Raw genomic sequence first — 23,264 nt, 5'->3', positions numbered from 1 at the left:
GAAAATGACATACACATATTAAAATGTAGAAAAAAAATATTAGAATTTCAACAAAAATGGGTATTCTTTAAATAGAGAGAACATATCTTTCTGTCATATGTGGAAGAGTTTAATGGGATAATAATGCATTTTACATTCAAGATAGGCTTGAATACATTTACATGTGACTGCATTTCATATCAGGGGCTATATGTCTAGGAGTAAGATCTAAGAAAAGCAGACTATCTCTGTGAATGGTAATGCAAACAAATGTCTGCTCAACCGCCATGCTTTAGAAACTCTGTTTTCTGATACTACCAGGAAAGTGAAGGAAAACCTTCTGCTTCACTGTTGCGAATATTGTAAGAAGACCTGCAAGAAAAGAGATCCGTCTTGGTAGGAGGAAAAAAATATAGCAGAGCATTTTACATGTTTTGAGAAATGAGATTCTCAAACAGCGTTGTCTGACTCCTAACACTCTCGGTGTAGTCTATTACAAATTGTTAGAGGACGAGTGAGAGACACCTGCCTGTTCTCCTTTTTTTTTTAAATGATGCTGTTTCTTTTGGGACTTTGAGCCAATAGGTGTGATCCTAATAAAATTGAGCTGAACACAGCACTTCTGACAGACACATTGGAACCAGTAGTTCATGTATTCGGTGTATGGAAGGAAACATAATGTGCCAATTTTTTTTTTTCACATACACATATGCAAGTTGCTTCTATTTTATTCTAAAGAACATGCAGGAGTCTGCAATGTTCATGGATCTCCCCACTCTTCTGCAGTGCATACTTCAGCCAAATATTTGAACTCATTAGGTCCTTTAATCAAACCTGCTACAATTACACACGACACTCATATCATCTTGTAGCTAAGAAACATGACACACTTATTCCTAGTTGTGAACCAATGGATACTGATCAAGCCCTAAAACTCAATAGGCAAACTGGGAGAGCTATCAGACTATGGTTATCTGGCCTCAGAAACCACACAGTGACTATCGACTTTAATTGAGTGCCGCAAGCGAAACAAGTTGCCAAAAGGATCTTCCTCATCATGCTAGCCCTGTGCCATATGTTTTTTCTTCTACGTTTTTCTAAGAACATCCAGGACACCATAGTCCTCATACTGTTGAACACTGGACTCTGCACACGGATGTTAAGTACAGAGAAATTAGAATGTGACAGCCAGAAAAAAAGTACAATTATGGCAATGCAACTGGATTGCTACAGCCATGCAAACAACTCACTTGTTATCCACAGCAAAGCTGTCCTCCTTTAAGGCACTCAGCTTTACCCATAGGGACATCTACAGCAGTTGACCATCCTACACCCAATTTACTCTTCAGTGATGCAAGAAAAAGAAAAAAATCATCCAAGCGTAGGAACTCACTGGTGGTAAAGCTTTGAAAAATTCACCACCAACTGGAAGTCAACAAGGCAGTAAAGGCATACAGCTTCCTTAAAAGATTAAACCTTTACTGTAAACACCACCAAACTAGTAGCAGGCGGAGGCAACCTCACTGGAGGAAGAATTAGTAATGCACTCATGACCGTGTGTCACACACCGTTCTCTTCAATCAATGATAAAACAAAAGTAAAGATTGCCTTGATATGAAAGAAGCACTCCCATTGTTTGTCATGCATAACAGTGAAGTATAAGGAGAATCTTAGGGAGGAGTAAGGAGGAGCTTGCAGAGTAAATTGCAAATACAAACAACAGCCCACAGAACGGTAAGTCCATTGCTGTTCACAAATAGTTAATGCAGCCCAAAAGGGGCAAAACAGCCTTGGAGTAAATCCAGCACTACACACGGACACTCATACACAGAAAATGGATTTAAGAGAACACCACCATAGGAAATAAATATTAAAAGCACTATCTAATTTAAAAATATTATTCAAAGTAAATAAGTTACTATTTAATTTTTTGTTAAACATTTAATACAAATATTTTAAATTCTTAAACAAACATGTAGTATTAACAAACACTATTAATAATTAAATATAAAAGTGTTACTGAAGGCAACATATTTTCAAATTATTTTAAATAATCATAAATTAAATTATTAGATTTGATTATTTAATTATTAGATTTGATGTTGCTGTGCTATAACACTTTTTTTTATTTCTAGGCTACTAATAATTATTTGAAATTACTGTATAATTTTATTGTACTTTAAAATATTTTAATTACTGTTTAAATGTGTATTAAACTTTGTTATTTTGCCCTATACATTACCATAGGGAGATCTTCGTCCTGGTGGTGGAAACCTCTGTCTATGTGTGAAAAATGACTTGTAGTTACTATGTACTCATACATTCTATTCTAGCTCTACTCCCTCTTTGAGTTGGTGGAGACATCTAATTTATTAATAACTTGAAACGTTTTGTACCCACATCTTGCCCTGCTGACAGTCCTGCCAAAAATTCTACCATCACTTCCCCCACCTCACTGTCCCTTTGCTAGAACAGTCTTCCGGCCCAGTCGTGTGGATTATGGGAACTCCCTGTTCCTGGGGTCACCGGAGTACGTAATGAAAAGATTGTATTCTGTACAGACTGCTGCTCTTCACCTTGTTCTTTCTCTTTCTTGCTCAGCTTTAGCCTCTCCGGCGTTAATTAGACTTCATTGGCTATCTGCCCCTAAAATGATTATTTTTAAGGCTGCTTCTATTTTTGACAGAGCTCCTTATAATTCCGTATCTGTCTCTTTGTTACAGACCACGTTCCACCATTATATTGCCTTTAAAGCGTGCGCTCTGCTGTAGCTCTTTTTTTAGCTACAGCCTACATTTAAGCTTGTGAACTACGTGAGGACTAGACCTCATGCTAGTGGAATGGTCTGCTTCTCTCTCTCTGCTCAGTGTCTGACCTTAGTCAGTTTAGGAAACTCCTCGAGACTTTGTTTTATCCAAAATAGCTGTCTGCTTCAGGTTATTTTGCTAGGTTGACTTTTCTTCAGCACCAGGACACCTGTTCAGGCAACTGGGCGGTTAACATATTGAAATAGTAATACTAGTCACAGTGGTAATAATACCAATTATAGTAATATTAAGTCTGCACCTAGTAGTGAAGTTATAGTCAGAAATGGTAAATGGCAAAAAAGTATAAATCTGTATGTCTAAATGTGCCTTTGTGAATAGGAACGAAGGTGTGATATGATTCGCTGTTTAAAAATAGGTTTTGAGGGGCGAAGATGAGATGGCAACGGAGCAGCATCTCTAAAACACTGCTCAGTGGAAAAACAATTGCACGCACCTCCAAATGAGAAACATAATCACCAATTCATGGTGGAAGAAATCACAAACCACACACAAAAAAGCTGATGGCACAGTAGGTGTGTGGATGAACAAAGATCCAGATGGAGAACTGAAAGACTGTGAGGTTAGGGAAAATTCAGATGGTGGTGGCTGCCTGATATTGAACTGAGCGGAGAAACAGTTCCTCTCATCCGAGGTAGAAAATCAAGTGAACTACAAAGAATTGCGAGACAAGCAGAACATAAGAAGCCAGTGGGTGCAATTATGGAGCAAGCTGGGAGAGGGGTAGGCAGGGTTGGCGGTGTATGTGATTCGGCCAGAGACAACAACTAGAACTAGTTAGCACAGCACCTCACTCTGTTATTTTTTCCAGCCCAATCCCCTGTGAACGCGTAAAAGGATTATCTAAATGGCCAAAGCCAAGATCAAGCATCATAAACCCAGGAAGGGTGCTAACTGAGCAGACTTCCCAAATTGAATACAAGCCAAGGAACTAAAAGGCGCGAGGGATTGGCCTGCAAATGGTAAAGCTACACAGTAATTAGAATTATAACAGAGCCAGTTCACGCTGTGCTCAGTGAAACAAATGATGCTTGAGACCCCTGGGTAAAGGATATAAAAAGAATCATTCAGTGGAACCTATGAATCATTACAGTTGTCCTCCTTTAGGACAAAGTTCTAAGGAGGAAGTGAAAGGTTAAAGGACATTACCTGGGAGGGACTGTGGCCCAGAGCCATCAGCCAACAAGAGGAGCAGCAGAGGTTGAGCCTGCCTTGGGGGCCCTACACTGATGAGCGCTGCCACCAGGGGGATCAGTGAGAAGAGTGGCACCCTAGGAGAACAGGCCTGCGAGATATGGTGGTGGCGGGGCTGACCCGCCTTCATCTCGCTCTCCTTCCTGCTGGAATTATGCTTGACCTGCTGGGGGAACCTCCTGGGGCCTCCAGGTGGGACCATTGATGACATCATAGCCCTGACCTGCGTGCCCTCTTGTTTACTGCCTCTTTTCCCTGGACCTGAATGGCGGCTCCAGAGGGCCTAGTAAGACCACCATCTGGGGCTATCCGACACCGCAGCCTGAGCAACACACTGTGCCTGCCCATGGGGGACTGAACTGTGGAACGTGCCACATGGGTGCCCTATTGGTGAGCACTGGTACCATGTATTGGGGCCTCAGGCTTGCGGGGCATGGAGACACATGAGTGAGCCTGCCTTCCCCTACCCTCCCTCTGTTGGCAACAGAATCCGTGAGTACCAGTGTGCAGCCAGGGAAGAGTGCATTAGTAGAGAACAGTGGGGGCCCCCTCCAAAGATACAATGCTGTGCCTGCCGGGTGGTGGCGCTGGAGAATAGAGCGGGCAAACTTGTGGTACCGCTGTAAGTCTGGCCTGGCCTGGCCACAGGCCCTCCCTGGTGAGTACTGCGGGGTCTAGCAGGGCTGAGGAGTGTGGGAGCTGTGAGTGGACTGGTAGACAACCCCCGTGAAGATGCTATTGTGGGGCTACCACCTATGCACAAGGCCCAGGACATCTGCTTGCCAGCAGAGTGGGGCCTTTTGCGAGAGAACCAGCACTGACGACCTAGGGCGAAGGAAGATCAGAGCCCCGGGGGCCAAGAGCGCACCCATAGCCACCTGCAGCACTGACTATTGGAGATGCTCTGAGAACATTGACTCTTTACTGCACGACCTGCCTACCCAAGATCTTTTTTTTGTTGATTTGCTAACACAGAGCTGGCATGAGCAGAGTCTCTTTTCCTCTGCTGTCCTGGGGGATTTAGTTCCATCCACCAGAGCCCCGGGGATAGAGACACGATGCATAGCCCTACAAGGGCCCTACACTCACAGTTTGAACAATTGGGGGAAGCAAACACTGCTCAGGCCTTGCCCAGGGGACCTAGCAACTACAAGACTACAGTGTCACACCATAAAGCTTGGTGACCTCACCCAGGAGTAAATCGATTGCAGCTGAGGAGGTCCCTGAGGAAAGTATGTCCCTGACAGCAGATCAGCACTGGTCCCCATATCCCAGGAATATATGGACCACTACCTTTACAGAGATCCGCTCTGAAATCGGCATGTTCAAGACGGATTTTTTGTCTTGCATTCAGGACATTCGCAGTGAAATCTCTGAAATTGGAGGATGCGTGGACGACCTGGAGCGGACAGTGGATGGGTGCACGGAGATAAGGAGAAGATCTGGCATAGAGTGGTGGTGCTCGAAGATCAACAGGCCAAACTGAAGGCTAGGCCAAATAGAAGTTGCCGGAACAACATCCATACATGAGGTGTATCCATAGCAGCAGGAGGAGACAATATCATGGCTTTCACCACCAAACTGCTTCATGTGATCTGGAGAGATGATGATGCTTCACCACTGGCCCTTGACAGGGCACACCAGCTAATGCCAGTGACTGATCACCCCAATCCAACCCAAGACATCCCGATACAGGTTCACTTTTTCACTGATAATGGATCCATTCTCTGGCCCCCCAGGGGCAAAGCGGACTTGGTGTACTGAGACCATACTATCCAGCTTTTCCAGGATCTCTCCCCAGTCACACTGCAAAAGTGGCGCAACTTTAAATCAATCGTAGACCCGCTGAGGGACTTGGACATTTGCTTTCAATTGGGGCACGACTTCGCTCTCTTGTTCTCCTAGGAGGGGAAATGGAGGTCTGTGCTCTCTTTCTCCTACCCAATTGCTGGAGATCATGTATGATCCATCCAGAGGGGGTTCATTCCTACCCTGCAGGGCCTCTGGAGGTGACCTGAGTCCTGTCTGGAACGTGGTGCAGCACCGCTGGCATGACAAGTGGCAAAAAAGAGACTGAATCTCAAGGAGCCAGGCAGGACATCATTATCCACCTACACAATATGAGGAAAGACTACCTATCTGTCTGCCTCCGCCACTAGGTCCCAGTGCCCCAGCAAAGACTGTCCGTTTCTGGGGTGGCCTGCCCTCATCTTACCTAGGGTCGGCCCGGCAGTTCATGGGGCCCTATCCCTTGGATAATCTGGTCCATGGGGATCTGGGGGCTGTCTCCAACTTCACACAATGCAGCCGCACAATGACTTCCCTTTGGGGGGGTGACACCTCTGGTGGGATCTGTGCATCTACATGCTCAACTCCACGGTGCATTGGCCCGTAACTGTCTAGTTTTGTTATGTTTTTCTTTTCTTCTATGTACAGCACTTCTTGCTGGGATTGAAACCTGGATTACATGTTTCCTCTCCCTACCCTACTACATCTGATTCCCCCCCACACCTCTTGTCAGCTATGGGCACTGACTGTGCCATGACTTCCTTTGATTATGGAGACAGTATTGCACACTAAATTACTTTCTTTAAATGTCCGGGGTAAACTTGCCTAGCAAGTGCAAGCAAGTCTGGCAATGCCTCGAGCAGCAAGACCCAGAAGTAGTCCAGCGTCAGGAGACTCTTCTCAAAGTGCACCGGTCATTGTGGCTCATTTCCAGGAACGTACAGAATTCTTAACTCCTCATGTTTGAGACCTGAAGTGTCTGGTGTGACTGAGTTTAGGTAGCGTGGAGCACTGTGGGATAGGTTACAGTACAACACACAAAAAGGGCTGAAACGTTGGGTAACCTTGTTGGTTACGGAATGGGCAGGAGTTTCTGCCACCCACAGACTGCCGCTGATAATAAAAGAGGCACCCTTGATACCCCCTTCAGAACAGTTCTGAACCAGTGACAGACTGAAGAACTGCATCTGTTGTTGAACCTGAGGAGTGATCCAGCTCCCACTTGTACCCAGGATAGAAGAGTAGACTCTAAGGGGTAATTAGAAAGCCTCATGGCCTGCTTCAGAAGCACAAAATCTGCAAGAAGCCCAAATCTCTGCTGGGGCCATCTGACCAGTTCTAACTAGATTTTCTCCCTAGACCCTGCGGGTTGAGTTTGACCTGGTCTGGTAGAACCAGATACCCACAGTTTGGTACTTAGTGCTATTTGGAGCAAGGAATTGTAAAACATTTGGGAGTCCTTCTTCAGGACTTAATGCCCATGTTCAGTTAATTTAAGTTCTTTTGATCGCAAACAATATTGATGTACATGTTAAACTTTCAGAAATGAGTGCACAAAAAAACAGCTGGAAGCTCAACTGTCCTAGGTTCTGCCAAACAGTAGCAAAAGAAAGCTTGATAAAGTCATTTTGTTTATGGTTGGATTTAGATTTTTTTCTTTCATAACGCAATATTGTATATGGAACTCTGTAGGTAGCCAGCTCATTCCTCCTACTGTAGGAAAACCTACTTAAGTTTGATTTGGTGGGTGTCTGAGGAACTAGAGCATAATATTAAAGTAAGGCATGGCTACTTAGCACTGGTAATTATAGCTTTAATTTCCTCATATTCGTCGTTATAAATAAATCAACCTTAACAACTGTCGTTTGTGCTGCACCAAAGAAAAATCAAACATTAATCCTCAACAAATTAACTTCCAACTATTTTGGATCTGCAAACCTCTAAGGGAAGCCCTACATTTCCTTTCTCTACCTTGCTGGCAATCCCATATTTCTGCCTTTTTTTTGCTTATCTCAGTAATGATAAAAAAGAAATGTCTATATCAGGCTTCTTGAATACCTTCCGTATCTGCTGCTCCAGCTAATCTAAAACATGGCAACCAGGCTAGTCCTGTGCTTACCACTGTCCTAACACATTTACAGCCATCTTCGATTGCTTCTCTGTCTTCCTGTCAATGTCGAAAATTTTAAATATATCACAACCCTATTAATGTGAATAAACCTGTCTCTCCCTTTTTCTAGGTATTATAGTTATGCACCCATTCACAGACCACGATCAGCCTCTACTAACCTCATAATGATTACTGGTATCAGGGTGGCTAGTATTGGTGTGTGAGCTTTTTCATTCCTTGAAGCCAAACACCTGAACTCCCTGCATTGCATTCTGTGGGCTACTTCTACCCAGCTGAACATCCACGAACAAAGGCAATTTGTGACAACCTGACACCTTGGACTACAGATGCAAAAAGGCCCACTTCACTCTACATTTACTATAGTCCAAAAAAAAAGGGGTAGTTCAAGCAGAAAGTTGCATATTCACTAGGTATCCCATTTTTCTCCATCCCACAGGAAAATCTGGAAGAGATATAAGTTGATGTGAGCATGGTTTTGCAGATGGCAGCACAATAGGTAGTCTAATTTAGACCACCAGTGATTTAATGCTGACCACTCCCAAGGATTGGGGCTATATGCTAGTGTGGGTAGATAGCAACTTCTGTCCACATTACTGTAATCGAGGATTCCAAAAATGTGCCTATTGATGTTGGAAATCTGGAAGTCAAAACATCTGCATTGGAATGGCAGGGCTCAGCTGGCAGGACCAGAAAGGTGGATTATTGGTATTGCAGTTTCCATTGTTCATCTTAGATAACACATACTGGACCAGTGAGTGTCAGTTTACTCCCTGAGAAGAGTCATGGCAATTCCCTATTACTCTTGAGCTTTCAAAGGGCACATGCTACTTACATTGAAATAGTTTAACCCCTTCGACGCTCATGACGAGCTCAGCTCGTCATGGAGTTTCCATTGACTTCAATGGAAATTACATGAAATCGTGGATCATGCCATAGCATCCAAGTGGTTAAGGTAACATCTTTACGGGAGTATTGTGAGTATGGTTCACTAGTTTCCCGTAACTATTGATGAGGGAGTAGTGATTCCAACAAAGTGCTCTATACGGTATGTAGATAACTGACATCTCTCTGTTGTGGAAGAAGTATCTTGACGGAAATCCTCTTTGGTCATCAACAGCAGATGCTAATAGCACAGCCCAGCAGGTGATATGTCCACACTAATGTTTTGTCATATTGTATTTTTACCTGTTTGTGTGAGCCCATCAATATCCCTGGGGGAATACTGAACCCCGCTGTGGAGGGAGACCTATTTGGCATCCTGCACAGATAGAGCTTCCTTGGTGTATTATGTGGCTGAATAACTTAGTGTTAGGGATCAGAGCATATCTTTTTTTCAGGTATGACTTGATTGCCATGGGTGGAATCCTTATAAACAGTGAGTAAATTATATGATAAAATTAGGATGTTGGTTTTCATTCTGCAATCTTGTTTTCATTCTGAAATCAAAGGTCAGAATTCATGATTAATCAATTCCGTAAAATCATCAAGAAGTTAACATTTTTATCAGACCCAAAAGTACAAACGAGTTATATATTAGAGAATGGACTGAGAAAAAAACTCAACCCACACAAACTTTGCCCAGGGTACATATGTCTACATATGCCTTCCTCAAGGCAATCTAATTAATAACAAGGATTAAAGCCCAAGTATAATTAGCAGTGCAATCTAAAATGTCCAACTTCGTTTGTCCCAGTGATATTAAGGCACTTTGGTCATCCTTGTACATATCGGCCTATGCTGATGTCTGTTTTGTGTCTGTCTTTCATAAGCCGGGTTAGCCTCATTAGCAGCAGTGGTAGCAGTTTATGTATTTCCATCTTCAGTTGAGGACTTTTTATGATGGACATTAAAATATTGGTTTTTGGAAGCATACTATTTGCTTCAGAAGAAAGCTTTTTATTTTCGGTTCCAGTAATGGCAGCAAACATAATGCATGTCTCTTTGGATGTGGTGTAGTGCATGCAATGTATCTCTTTACTTATGGCTGTGAGTTTAAGAAAATAAAAAAAACTCGAAAAATAGTTGCTGTGCTGGTTACATTTTTGTTTAGATTGAACTGTATACCACTTAAGAAGTCATAGGCAACATTTATGATCAGGCCAACTCAAAATGTGACAACTTTTTGTGTGTCTGTTCACAGGACCTGTTGTTCAGTGTGTGCGCATTGAATATTATCTCTACAATTGTCTGCGCTTTAGCTACGGCAATGTGCTGTATGCAGATGGTTTCTTCTGATGTTCTCCAAATGGTGAGTGTTTTTCCTTAATACAATTGTTTGTGAACGTGCATGATTGATATAGATGGTACACATTTACTTTGCGTATATTTCTCACATTTTCTTTATATGCAAATACAAAAGTTTGGAAACGACATATGCACAAATTCAGAAACAGTATTTTTGTGTTAATAGCTCCTACATCACAACTCTATTCTCATGTCATATCATTCTATTGAAAAGCAGTGGTTATGGTACATTTTGAAGGTAAAATCAGATCTATAATTTGTATCGTATCTATCAAAATCTTTATTTTCGGCTACAAAAAGTAACCATAAAAGCACAAAACGTTCATATTACAGCAATAAAATAAATAATAAGCTTACAGCAATTCCTTATCCAAGATACCATAACGACCACAAAATAACAAGTCATTGAATGGTTAAAATGACATGAATACATTGTACAAGGAATATCATCAGAAATGTCATATGTCAAGAGGCCTTGGCTTCATCCCTCCCGAACAAAGATATAATTCAACAAGATCAATTAAAATGAAGAGCACTTTAGTAAACAAGCAGAGCTAAAGAAAATAATTAAAAACTACCAAGATACACTTCAGAAGCCCGGCCCAGGGGGAACAACTCTAGACAAAGGTGGCCGTGGATCTCTAAGACCAGCTTCTGCTTAGAACAACATCAATTTCCACCTTGCAACATTTAGAAAAGGAGCAGACATTGAAACAAAGTGAGGGAGTTTAGTTGTAAATAGACCCCGGTGTCACCTCCTCTTCTTATACCACTCAACCTTAAAATTGGAATTAAAAACGATTTTTTCTAAAAGCTTTATAAAACTGTCGAAAGAAAGTAAAATGCAGCAGGCTCTGGGGGAGGACTCGTCACATGGACAAAGTAAAACTTTAGCAGGATCAAACTGGCCAATTGCCACATTACAAAGCCTAATCGAAATCTGATGCAAAGCAATTTATGTGTCCACCCAGTCTAAGTATGGTTTCAACACATGGAAGGTTTGGAGCTTTATATAGTCCATACTGGCACTTTTAGCCATGTCAAATTCATCCCTTGTGTAATGGCACCAGGCTTTGAAAGGCTTCTTAATCCAAGCGTAGTCCAATTTAGTAATGCCGGTAGGGCTAAAAAATAAGTCAGGTCTCCCCAGGTTTGTTCATTCAGACTTAATACATTGAAACAGAGGAATTTTCAAGCACCTAAGACTAGATAAGCATTTGAGCATAACCTATGTGTTACCGTTGGCATGCGGATTCTCCCAAATCGCACACCAATGATGTCTTCCAACCCCAGCTCTTGATGAACAAAATAGGTTGAGCAGTACGGAGGTACACCAGGCAGACACCGCAGTACCTTATTATGCTCAGCCTGGAGTGAGAGGGTATTTGAGTACTCCCATAGGTCCTCCACGTGCGTGACAATAGGGAAACATGTACTTCTATCCACAACAGGGAAGCCATCGGTTTGCTCCCAATGCGCAAGGCTAAACTATAGGTAAACACTGCCGCACTTGCATATCTATGTGAGGCTTTAATTTTACTGGGGCTCCAATTCCCTCTAGCATCAAAAAGACCATCCAGGGTAGTAGCGAGAGGGTGTTCTTGTAAATAAATGCTGCACGACTTATGAGGACTTGGGGTCACAGGACATAGTTAATTTTTTTGACCGTTTAGTGATCAGGCCAAGCGACATAATGTAACTAACAAAGTCCCTAAAAAATGCCCAAGCTATTAGGGAGTTTTTGTATGTTAAACAGCTATTTTCCAATGAGAAGGACATCCAGGTATTTTTTGGTAAGGGGAGCTTCTAATCCATTTATTTATGAGAGGAATACAATTGGGGCAAGGATGCAGCACTGGTGCACCCCCTCCCCAATTTAAATTATGTTGGTACACTCCCCCAGGGGCACAAATCTGACCGATGCTGCATGGTCATAATGTAGGGCACGTAAAAACTCCACTAGGCCAGCCTCCACTTACAGCTACTTTCTGTGAGTTTCTACATATATAATGTGGTTAGATGCTATCTTCATTGCTGTACTCTTTGGAACTTTGAAATAATAGAACCATATGTCAGCACTCTCATAAGTGAACCGAATAGACTATTAGTTCCTCGTATTGCATCAAAACAGTATATGCAGTTATACAAAATGTTCCAACTACTCAAAATGTGAAAACATCTCTTCTTCTTAATAAAAATGCACAATAAAAAAGGCTCATAAAGGATAATAATTCCACTGTTGTGTTATTGATTTCTTTAAGTCCACTGCTGTTTTATTGATTTCTTTTTTCTTTTTACACCAAACAGCCAACACATGTTTCGTCTTATCCAAAAATACCTTTTCAAGGCTGTAATAAATACAAAATGCACATTTTTCTTAATTTGTACAAGTTGTGAGACCAGATAAAACCAATTGAAAGTACAATACTCTAGATTTTCCAAATGTACTAGTACAAAGAAGTGATTTTCCCTTATCCAATTGAAGATTATATATAATAGTATGTATTGAAGTACATAATAGGCCTCATTTGAAGACCCACAGAAGCAAATTCAAAGAAAGTTCCAAGACAGAAAGAAATCCGGAAAAGAAACAGAAAAAGCACACCAAGAACAAAGATATGTCTAGATAGATAATGTGATCATTTAGATTGGTAAGTTCCACATCAAGTAGAAGAAATGTGATTTTAAGAACAGAACTGAGACCTAAGAGAAAACGTGACTAAATAGAGGATTCTTTTCTCTAAACAAAACACCCACCATATCAACCACATTTCTACCCGGATAGTACTGTTCCATATACACAATTCAACGTGATATTCAAACAACAGACAAAGTCCTCAGCTCAAGTGTTTATGTCATTAGGAGTTGTTTTACCAGAAATAATTCTGTAAAAAGGAACAGTGAAATAAATAAAGCATCTAATAGCGCAAGTGGAAATATATATTAATATCACAAATCGTAAGCTTTAACACAGGCGGGGCATTCCCAATAGTATACATTCTAGAAGATAAACACAAAAATCTTATGCTAAGAGCTTTACTGTATTTTTTTTATATAAAAACAGTCAAGCGAAAGTTATATATAAAACACTAAATGCATCGCCAGAAATGGAGAGAAAACATCTTCCTCCATCGATTTTTCAACGTATTTCAATTGCATGAATTCAAGAAGTCAACTATAGATTTTATTGCTCTAGACTAGAAAAATGTATATAGAAAAAGTATGTCATCCATTAAGTAGAAGGGGTAATATTATACCAAGAGTAATATTTGAAGAAAAAGTATATATGCCCTCAGTGTAAAATGTATACCTTCATAGTTTGTCACGCCGCAAAAAATATTCAACTAGCTGTCGATGCACCTCTTGTGTAGCAATCAGATCCTCCAATTATAAGTTTAAAAAACGAAATATAGTCCAGATAAGGGTATATAGTACATTGGTCAAACATGCGCAATTGTCTCAAAAGTACGCCTTCAAAGTGCAAATATAGATAAACTGCGTGAGACTCAAGTACATAATTATTCTGTATGCCTTAAATATGAGTAAACAATACACAAATGAAGGTGTAGGGTCCTACAACTGACCAGCCTGGACCTCAATAATCGAGAAACAGAAAAGAATGGCTGATCAGGGTAATTGGAAACAAAATATGTATAACCACACAACCAATGAGTGTCGTGCAGCCAAGGGTTTAAATATTCCCAACAACTTAGGTATTTTTGAAAAAACTTTATATTATTTCAATAAAAATGGCATCAAAATGGACACCCGTCACCACAGTTGATACAAAAACATACACGAATATATATACAAATATATACAACAAATATATATACATCACATTAAAGGCAACGTATACTTGAAAAAATGATGGAAAACAATATATTACAATTTGTTGTGATGACACCAACTGTAATCTACAATGTGAATTCAGACGCACATATTTGCAAATTAAACACCTCTTTACGATTCATTAAAGAAATAAACCAGTCCTTTGGTAACACAAAACATGTGAACAGGGCGGACACTGAGGTGAAATGGCCTGCCTGTCACACAACACCTGTGAATAGTAGTTTCTAAGGAATTGCAGGTAGGGCCCACAGAAGTGGTATGACTTTCTCCCTAGCTGCACCCTCCGTTCTTAACACAGGCTGGGGGTCAACGCGTTTCGAACCTTGTATATTCTCGGTTCTCCTCAGGACGAGGACTGGGTAAGTAATTACCTTCTCAGCCAACACGTTGACTGCGTGGAGAGAAGGGGAACCACTGGAATGATTCTGGGTGTGGTGTCAAAGGTGACGCAGACGGGGGCGCCCAAAGCGAGCTGTATTTATCAGCGCGGACTCACATCCTCTCTTAATTGCGTGTTATTCTGATGAAGAGAGCTGCACACGTTGTGCGCTGTTCAAGGGAAACGAGCCGCAGTATGTCTTTCAAGCTTGCGAGTGGGAATCAATCTCTCGCTGTCGATTCAATTTAAATATGAGTAAGGTACGTCCCGCTGCTACGATCAATTGTAAGTTCCTCTTTCCTTTATCAGCTTGTCTTGAGCACCCTCTATCTTTTTAAATGTTTGCCAGAGTAGTCCTGGTTTGACTTCATTCTAAATAAATAAAAAGTTTTTGATATATTTATTCACGCTAAACATAGTGACACAATCCCATCTGCTGCCCATTGCATCCTACTTACAACACGCAAATAAAGTCTGTGCAAAGCAAAACGTTGTTATGATTACGTATACATGTCTCAAACCAATAGAGACTGAGCAAAACAAAATGATGAGTACACTCATCGAAGCCGAGCGTGATAACCAGGGCTGACTGGTATGGAGTCCTTAATACGTCTCCATTCTGCAACTACAAAAACGAAACATGCTTGGTCTCTGTATTACCTATAGGCCCACACAATGTCTCCAATTTACTCTTTGCACTTTGAAATTCAAACGGATGTGGCGCAATTACTCAACTCCAGCTCCATTAAAAAATGTCCCCATTCGCGGTTTCCTTTTTAAAAGGGCCACCGTTGAAAGTAACATGACTCAATTACCCAACTATTTCTGGGACTAGGCAATTTTTCTGTCTAAAGGTAGCGCCATTTTGAAATATATCGAACCCTACCTTTTGTCATATGACTATAAAAACATGTAACATCATATCTACATTGATATGTAATTCCTATAACACTTAACCAATTCTTAAGTTATTTACATCGAAGCCTCGCTCTTGACAAGTTAAAGTTATGATCCTATGCCCCCTTGATTTCCTAATCCTTAAACTACTGTATTGTATTGTATTGTAGACATACTTATAGAGCGCAGCTGTAACCCAAAGGGCATCCTGGCGCTTTAACCACAAACATTCCTACAGATGTCAATTACACTGTCCTCGGAAAAAGGTAGGTTTTAAGATCCTTTCTAAAAGACGAGAGATCCTGATTGCACCTTAGGGCCAGAGGTAGGGAGTTCCAGAGCTTGGCGGCCGTGAAGCTGAATGAGCGGCCGCCCATCCTCACCCTTTTTATCTTGGGAACTGTCACCAAGAAGGCTGAGGAGGATCTCAAAAGTCTGGCAGCCGAGTACCAGGAAAAAAGACCTCGCAATACCACTGGACTCAGCCCATGCAAGGCTCTAAAGACCAAGCAAGCTGATTTAAAACAGATCCGTTTTTGCACCGGTAGCCAGTGTAAATCCAAAAGGGCAAGAGAAGATGAAGCAGACCATGGCCGCGAGAGCGCCAGTTTAGCTGCCATATTCTGCACCCGCTGAAGCTTCATGATTAGGGTACTAGGGGCCCCCAGAAGCAGTGCGTTACAGTAGTCTAACCTACTGAGGATGATACTACGCACTGCTTCCGTCCTCGCTGAGTAAGGGAGTAGCGGGAGAATCTTCCGCAACATGCGCAACAGCAGCATGCAGGTCGCCGTGGTTTTGTAAACGAAGGCGTCCAGCTGGAGACTAGGCCCGAGCAGGACACCTAGGTTACGGACCGAGTCTGCCGCTGCGACAGTGTCTAAGGTAGAAGAAGGCCAGAGTCCCTCTGGCAGAGGACGAGGCGTACGATCTACCGAGCAGTAAAGAACTTCAGTTTTTGCCTCATTAAACTGTAACGAGTTCTGACGCAGCCAATCCGCGGTTGCCGTCATGCAATGATGAAAAGATTCCAGGGAGACCGCATCCCTGCCCTCGATGGAAAAAATAAGCTGAGTGTCATCGACGTAATTGATAACAGACAAGCCAAATGACTTAATCAGACTTATTAGAGGGCGAAGATATACGTTGAAAAGGATCGGGCTAATTGCAGAGCCCTGCGGCACTCCCTGTTTTACAGCTCTCACCGCCGATCAAAACGGCGGCATGGCCACGGATTGCCGCCTGTTACAGAGGTATGATGCCAGCCAGTCCAAGGCTAAGCCAGTTACCCCGGACTCCCGGAGCCTGCCCAGAAGAACCGCATGGTCAACCGTATCGAACGCGGCCGACATGTCAAGCAGCACCAGAAACGCTGCTCCTCCCATGTCGACACGCAAACGCAGGTCGTCCAAAACGGCCACCAAGGCAGACTCCGTACCGTGGGCTGGCCTAAAGCCAAATTGGGCCACGTCCAGAAGGTCGTTAGATTCAAGGAAGCTGGACAGGACCCTAGTGACCAATTTCTCTAAGAATTTTACTGAGAAAGGCAGGAGTGAAATAGGCCTATAGTTGGCCGGACATAAAGGGTCCAAGGTGACCTTTTTTAGCAGTGGGGTAATCACTGCCAGTTTCCAGCTATCCGGGACCACGGCCGTGGTCAATGACTGGCAGCAGATGGAATGGAGCAAAGGGAAGAGCTCTGCCTGGAACACCTTCCAAAACTTGTGTGGCAAGGGGTCTAGCGGGGAGCCAGATGACACACCATTCGCCAGCAGACAGAATTCCTCCAGGGAAGGGGAAGGAAAGCAGGTCAGCCGAGGTTGTACTGCTTCCTCCATAATCACCTCCCGAGCTACTCTGCTGACTGATTCCAAGGAGCAGAGATCAGGATGGCTAGGTAGGTTGGGGGCAGAAAGTCCCGCCAAGATGGTATTGATTTTTTCCTCAAAAGCCGAGGCTAATGAGTCGCATAGTTCCTGCGAGGCCGGAATGGCAGATGTAGCGCAGGCCGGGTTGGAAAGATTTTTAACCAACTTAAACAAGGTTTGTGACTTGTTACCTGCTTTGGCCAGTGTGGCCTCAAGAAACTTAGCTTTAGCCAACCTGATCTGAATTTTATACTCCTTGAGGGTTTTTTTATAAACCAGTCTGTCTGTTTCTGAATAGTGTCTTCTCCAGACCCGCTCCGCCTGTTTACAATGAAGTCTCTGCTGAAGAAAGTCACTGGAAAACCAGAGAGTGACTTTTTGCGGTTTATCTTTCACCTTACGCATTGGAATCGTCCTATCAAGCGATTCAAGGAGCTGATGACAGAGAGTTGAATAACTCTCCTCCACATTCTGACCCAATGAAAAAGCCCTGGGCAGTAATGTGGGTATGCTAGGTCCCATTGTAACCGAGCCTACTGTTTGTCTTATTAGTTGCTTAGTTATATTGAATCCAAGCGACTCATGTATTTGCCCTATTTGAGAATATTGTTCGTATTTTTTTTTAAATCATTCCGAAGAGATACAATTTGTATTAGCACTCGTGTACCAAGTGAAGTCCATCTTCACTTTCTATATATAGGCTCTATACTATTTAGAATTAAGTTCCCATGTACTAAATCTGGGAAACTTATGTATATATTTAGTCATATGTGGCGTCCAACACAAATTCTTGAGGAAGAATCATCACCAAATGATCTATAGAGAAAGAAATAAAAGTGAAATAAAAAAATAAGAAAAATAAAAGATATATACAAAATAAAAAAATATAGAACTTTAAGAGGAAGAGATACTTGTAGTGAGATATGAGTTGCCTAAAAAAAGAAATATTGCCTAATACACAATTCTACGCTTTATCATATTTGATGTACAGCTTAACCTTCATTTAGAACCAAATATTTTTAGTTTTAATTATACATCATGTTTACACAAACCAAAATAAAATAAATATAGTTATTAACAAAGGAATATGAGAAACATGCATACAGTCATTATTTCAGAATAGACACTGTAGAGGACATAAACCGTTCATGCACTTTTTTGTATTTTATATGTATTCAATTTACAGAGAAAAAAACATTTATAATTACATTCTATCACAAACACATATACAGTATATCATTAGTCACGGAGAAAGACATGCAATTCCCTATCTTCTTTGAGTCCCAGTTCCACAGATCTTAATTTTATCAACCACTTGGACTCCAATTTCCTAAGAGCTAAGACTCTGTCTCCACCTCTTATATTTTCCTCTGCTCCAGCTATACCATGAAAACTAAGTTTCATGATCTCTGTAGTCTTATGCATGTTGTTGAAGTGTGTAGCTAATGGATAGTTTGTGTTCCCATTTTTGAGAGCTCTTATATGTTCCTGTATCTGTTCTTTAAGGGGCCTAATTGTGCTGCCCACATAAATTAAGCCACAAAAACATCTTATACAGTAAACCACACATTTTGTATTACTATTATTAAATTGGTGAATTTCATGTATCCGGAATGTATTGTAGGAAAAGCTCTGTTTTTTGTTTTCAGCATCCTGGCAGACATTGCATGTTGTACATTTATAAAAACGCTTCGCTTTTTCGGTAACCATGTTTCATTGCCTGTATTCAATGGTAGAAGATAGGATGGACATAGCCTATTGCGAATAGTTCTACCTCTCTTGTAAGTGATTTGGTTTTTTTTTGTTATCCAAGTAACCAAGCTGTGATCAAGTTTTAAGAGATGCCAGTGTTTGTGTAATATTCTGTAAATCTTATGGCTACACGAGTTATATTGCCTAGTAAACGCAATGGTATTTCTCTCTGGCTTATTCTTTTTGTTTGTCCTCAAAACTTTATTACCGCTACACTGTCTTATCTTGTTTTGTGCCTGAACTAGAATGCTATTGTCATAGCCACTGCTTTTAAGGCGAGATTTTAGACATTCCAACTACTGTTTGGAACTTTGTTAACTGAAAAGTATCTATCTATCTATCTATCTATCTATCTATCTATCTATCTATCTATCTATCTATCTATCTATCTATCTATCTATCTATCTATCTATCTATCTATCTATCTATCTATCTATCTATCTATCTATCTATCTAATGTTATGTTATGTTATGTTATGTTATGTTATGTTATGTTATGTTATGTTAAAAAGGCTTATAAAGGGCAAGCCCAACAACGGGACGTCCCAGCGCTATCGAAACAAGACGACAGAGGTGAGAGGTGAAAACTAAGGGAAGGACAGTCCAGAGAAGTCCAGTGCAGGTGCCGCGGGGCAAAAGTGCCCCTGCTAGATGGAAGAGAATAGCCAGGTTTTGATCTGTTTTCTGAAAGCCAAGTGATCTTGGGTGGAACGGGCCGAGATTGCGATAGAATTCCAGAGGGCAGGAGCCAGAGACCTGAAAGAGCGCCAACCCTGCTCCTACGCACCCTGGGAGTGCAGGCAAGGTGCAAATTAGCAGAGCGCAGAGCCCGTGTTGGTACGTACAATGAGCATAAGCCCTGCAGAAACTGGGGGCCCTGATTGTACAAAACATTATGAAGGATACAGAGAGTTTTAAACTGAATTCTCTGTTCAATCGGGAGCCAGTGTAGGCGATGCAGGAGATGGGAGTTGTGACAGTGTTTGGGGAAGGCGAACAGAGTGCGGGCGGCAGCATTCTGGGCCCTTTGCATCCTCGTGACTGTTTTATTTGTACTCAGTAAAAGTCCGTTACAGTAGTCCAGACAAGACTACTGATTGAATGATCACCTGAACGATGGGTGCAACAAAGAATCCTAAAATAGGTTTCAACCTACCTAAGTGGCCAAAGCAGGTGCCTGCCACTTTTTTGGCATGCAGTTCAAAGGAGAGGGAGTTATCCATCAGGACCCCTACGTTTTTTATTGAGTTTTTTGGCTAGGGGAGGACCCAGCGCAGCAGGCCACTATTGATAATCCCATTTATGCGAGTCTCTCCCAAACTGGAGTACCTCCGTTTTAGAGGAATTAAGTTGGAGGTAGTTTTCCGCCAGCTATTCAGAGATTGCCATGATATCCTCCTGGAACCTCAGTTTGTCTTGGCCGGGGTGTTTGGAAAAAGTAAATAGCAGCTGCGTGTCATCCGCATAGGATAGCTTATTAATCTCCCGGGCTTTGCCCAGAAGGGCCAAAGGGGGGACGTACACGTTAAAAAGTGTAGGGCCTAGCGCAGAGCCTTGCGGGACACCGCAATTGAGGGGATGGGTATTGGACTGGTAAGGGGGGGCATGGATCTGGAAAGAACGCTCAGATAGAAAAGATGCAAACCAGCCCCAGGCCATTCCACTGACCCCAATCTGCCTGAGTCCATGGAGCAGGATCTCATGGGAGACCGTGTCGAAGGCCGCGCTCAGATCAAGAAACACCAGTGCTGTGGTGCTGCCCTCGTCCAGTGCCACCCTCAGCTGCTCCGTGACTGCCAACAAAGCAGATTCTGTGCTGTGCTTAGGCCGGAACCCGTTTTGTGACTTGTCCAGAATCTCATTTTCCTCCAAATAATTGGTAAGGATGCTGTTAACATGGGATTCCATGACCTTCACCAGGTAAGGGAGCAAAGAGATGGGCCGGAAATTCTCAGGGGCCAATGGATCCAGTGTGGGCTTTTTAAAAATTAGAACAACCTTAGCGTGTTTCCTGGATCTATCTATTTATCTATCTATCTATCTATCTATCTATCTATCTATCTATCTATCTATCTATCTATCTATCTATCTATCTATCTATCTACCTGCCTACAGGCCTACATGCCTGGCTACCCTCTCAGTCTGTCTAGCCATTCACCTATTCATCCACGTCTGTCTCTTCTTGTACATATCTAGCTTATTCGATAATAGAGTTAAAGTGAATTTAATGTTTTTACTTACTGTTGGTAAAAGTGCAATGTGTCCTTGAGTCCATTTTTGATGCAAGGATGCATTTCATGCAAGAAAAATGAAAAACTCAATTGCCGCTTTCTGATCACTCACGCTATAGTTTTTCCGCATACAGTGATGTAGTTACTCAACATTACATAATGGCGTATTTTGGGGAATTTTGCTTAACAAGCACAACGTGAAACTCCCTAAATTATACAAATTGTGCTGGTGTAATTTAACATTTTCCTGCCCTAATTAAAATAGTGAGTGAGTTGGCACACCACACTTGGCTTCCTTTTTTTTGCTATTCCTATGGACAATAAAGGATATGGTATAGAGAACAGATTATTATATCTACATTGAATATAGGTAACTAAGTATACATTATTTGATAGATGGTTTATGATAATTCGTCTTGAACTATACATCTCACATTATTATAAACTTCAATTTCGTTTTTAAATGAATGCATTAATCTTCATACTGGATAGAGACCTTTGTAAATTCAGCAAATGAAAGGCTAATTGTCGTTTGACAGCAACCAGGGAGTACTTGAAAATTAAATTAACAATATCTACCCCTACAGAGGAAGGGAATCAATTAATCCAATTAGTTCAAATTAGTTGAATCCTTGGACGTTTGAGGTGGTCGCTTATTCTTCAAACCAATGTTAACTAAAAAAAGTGATTACTGAAAGGCGAGAAATCGAAAAATAATGAGTCAGTTTGTGCAGCTTAAGCTCTTTCCTGGTTCTAAGGATATCTAATGTTTCTGTATCTATAACTATAGATATTGGTTCGAAATATGCACAGTGACTGATAAACGATTATACAGAAAAACATTTGGTGAACATTCCTCGCTCCACCTCTTTTCTTCGCTTACTTAAAGATGTAAACAATACAGAGGCTATTGAACTAGTTGTTTCTGTGCAGTGTCAGGGTAAGAGTTGCAGAACATCTGGAGAGCATGCCAACCTACCCGAAATGTTACATGCCCATACCCATTTATTTTAGAGGAATTTATCCGGAAGCTAACCAGGGCTACTTTAATTAATGATTTATAAGCAAGGAAAATAAGGTAGTAATAGATCTTTTTTCTTTGAGAAAACCCTTAGGAAATCAACAATTAGTGTAAGTATTTATTAAGCTATTAAGACAGAGATCAGCCAGTGCTCTAGACAGGTAGCAACTGTCAGTTTACACACAAACCAGATCCCACATTCCAAATCACTCTTTATTACATCACTGTCTCGACTAGATCTTGTCAAGGCAACCAATCCGAATAACAGGTAGCATCTCATTGCTTGCTGGACGTAGTAGTGCAGTAAAGAAATCTTGTTTTATTCAGAAAGAGACCCCCTTGCCACGTGTATCTAACTATGCCACGGTGTCCTTGGATGAGACAATTTTGAAGGTAATAGAAAGCAGTTGTAAGATAAGCCATCCTATGCAACTGAGCGCGATGAAACTGTGATACACCCAATGAAAATTGGATTGGGCATATGAAGCATTCTGTTGATTTGACAACTCTTTCATCAGCTTTACATTATTCTGCGGTGGTGAGTCACAAGTAAAATTAATGCAACAATTGATTACTAGAATCCAACCAAAAAATAGATTTAATTAAAATACATTTCTGTAATGCATTTTGTACAAGAGGGGTGCTTGTCAATTGTCAATTGTAGCTAGCGATATATGTTAGAAGGATGTTACACATTGTAATTTATACTTCTGTTGTGTTGATGGCATATTATCTCCTGATTTCAAGTCTACTGCGGCTGGCAGCTCACTGATGTAGCGAAGGATTTAATGGTTTGGTATAGAATATGTAGCTTTGTAAACTGACGGCACACTTTACCATTCGGAACAGCAGAATTAGAAGTACAGTTCAGGCAGACTTGTCGAGTACTGTTAAACTACTGCCCTGTGACATTCTCACGCTAATGAATATTGACTTGTGTAATATAGTCACGTTTCTCAGCCATCAGATGTATTAATTCCTATTGTGTAAACTTATTGAAGATTCCTGATTTCTCTTTTAGGGATTACAGGATGACATTTTAATTCCCGGTCCAGGGAAAGTTATCCAACTGCCAAGTTACATCAAAATTTAAATCTTGCGAT

General features: G+C 41.5%; 1 protein-coding gene across 1 annotated transcript in view; it reads left to right on the top strand.

Moving 5' to 3' along the window:
• The window catches only part of ENTREP2 (endosomal transmembrane epsin interactor 2), an 830,030-nt gene that overhangs the window by 280,930 nt on the left and 525,836 nt on the right, over positions 1–23,264 (top strand). The window contains exon 3 of the mRNA XM_078684606.1: positions 10,058–10,165. Coding sequence (XP_078540732.1) covers positions 10,058–10,165 — 108 coding nt within the window. The remainder of the gene's footprint in view (positions 1–10,057; positions 10,166–23,264) is intronic.

The sequence above is a fragment of the Lissotriton helveticus genome, chromosome 3_2, assembly GCF_964261635.1.
Source record: "Lissotriton helveticus chromosome 3_2, aLisHel1.1, whole genome shotgun sequence".
NCBI lineage: Eukaryota > Metazoa > Chordata > Amphibia > Caudata > Salamandridae > Lissotriton > Lissotriton helveticus.
Note: the sequence above shows the minus strand (reverse complement) of the source record. Positions and strands in the feature narration are given on the sequence as shown.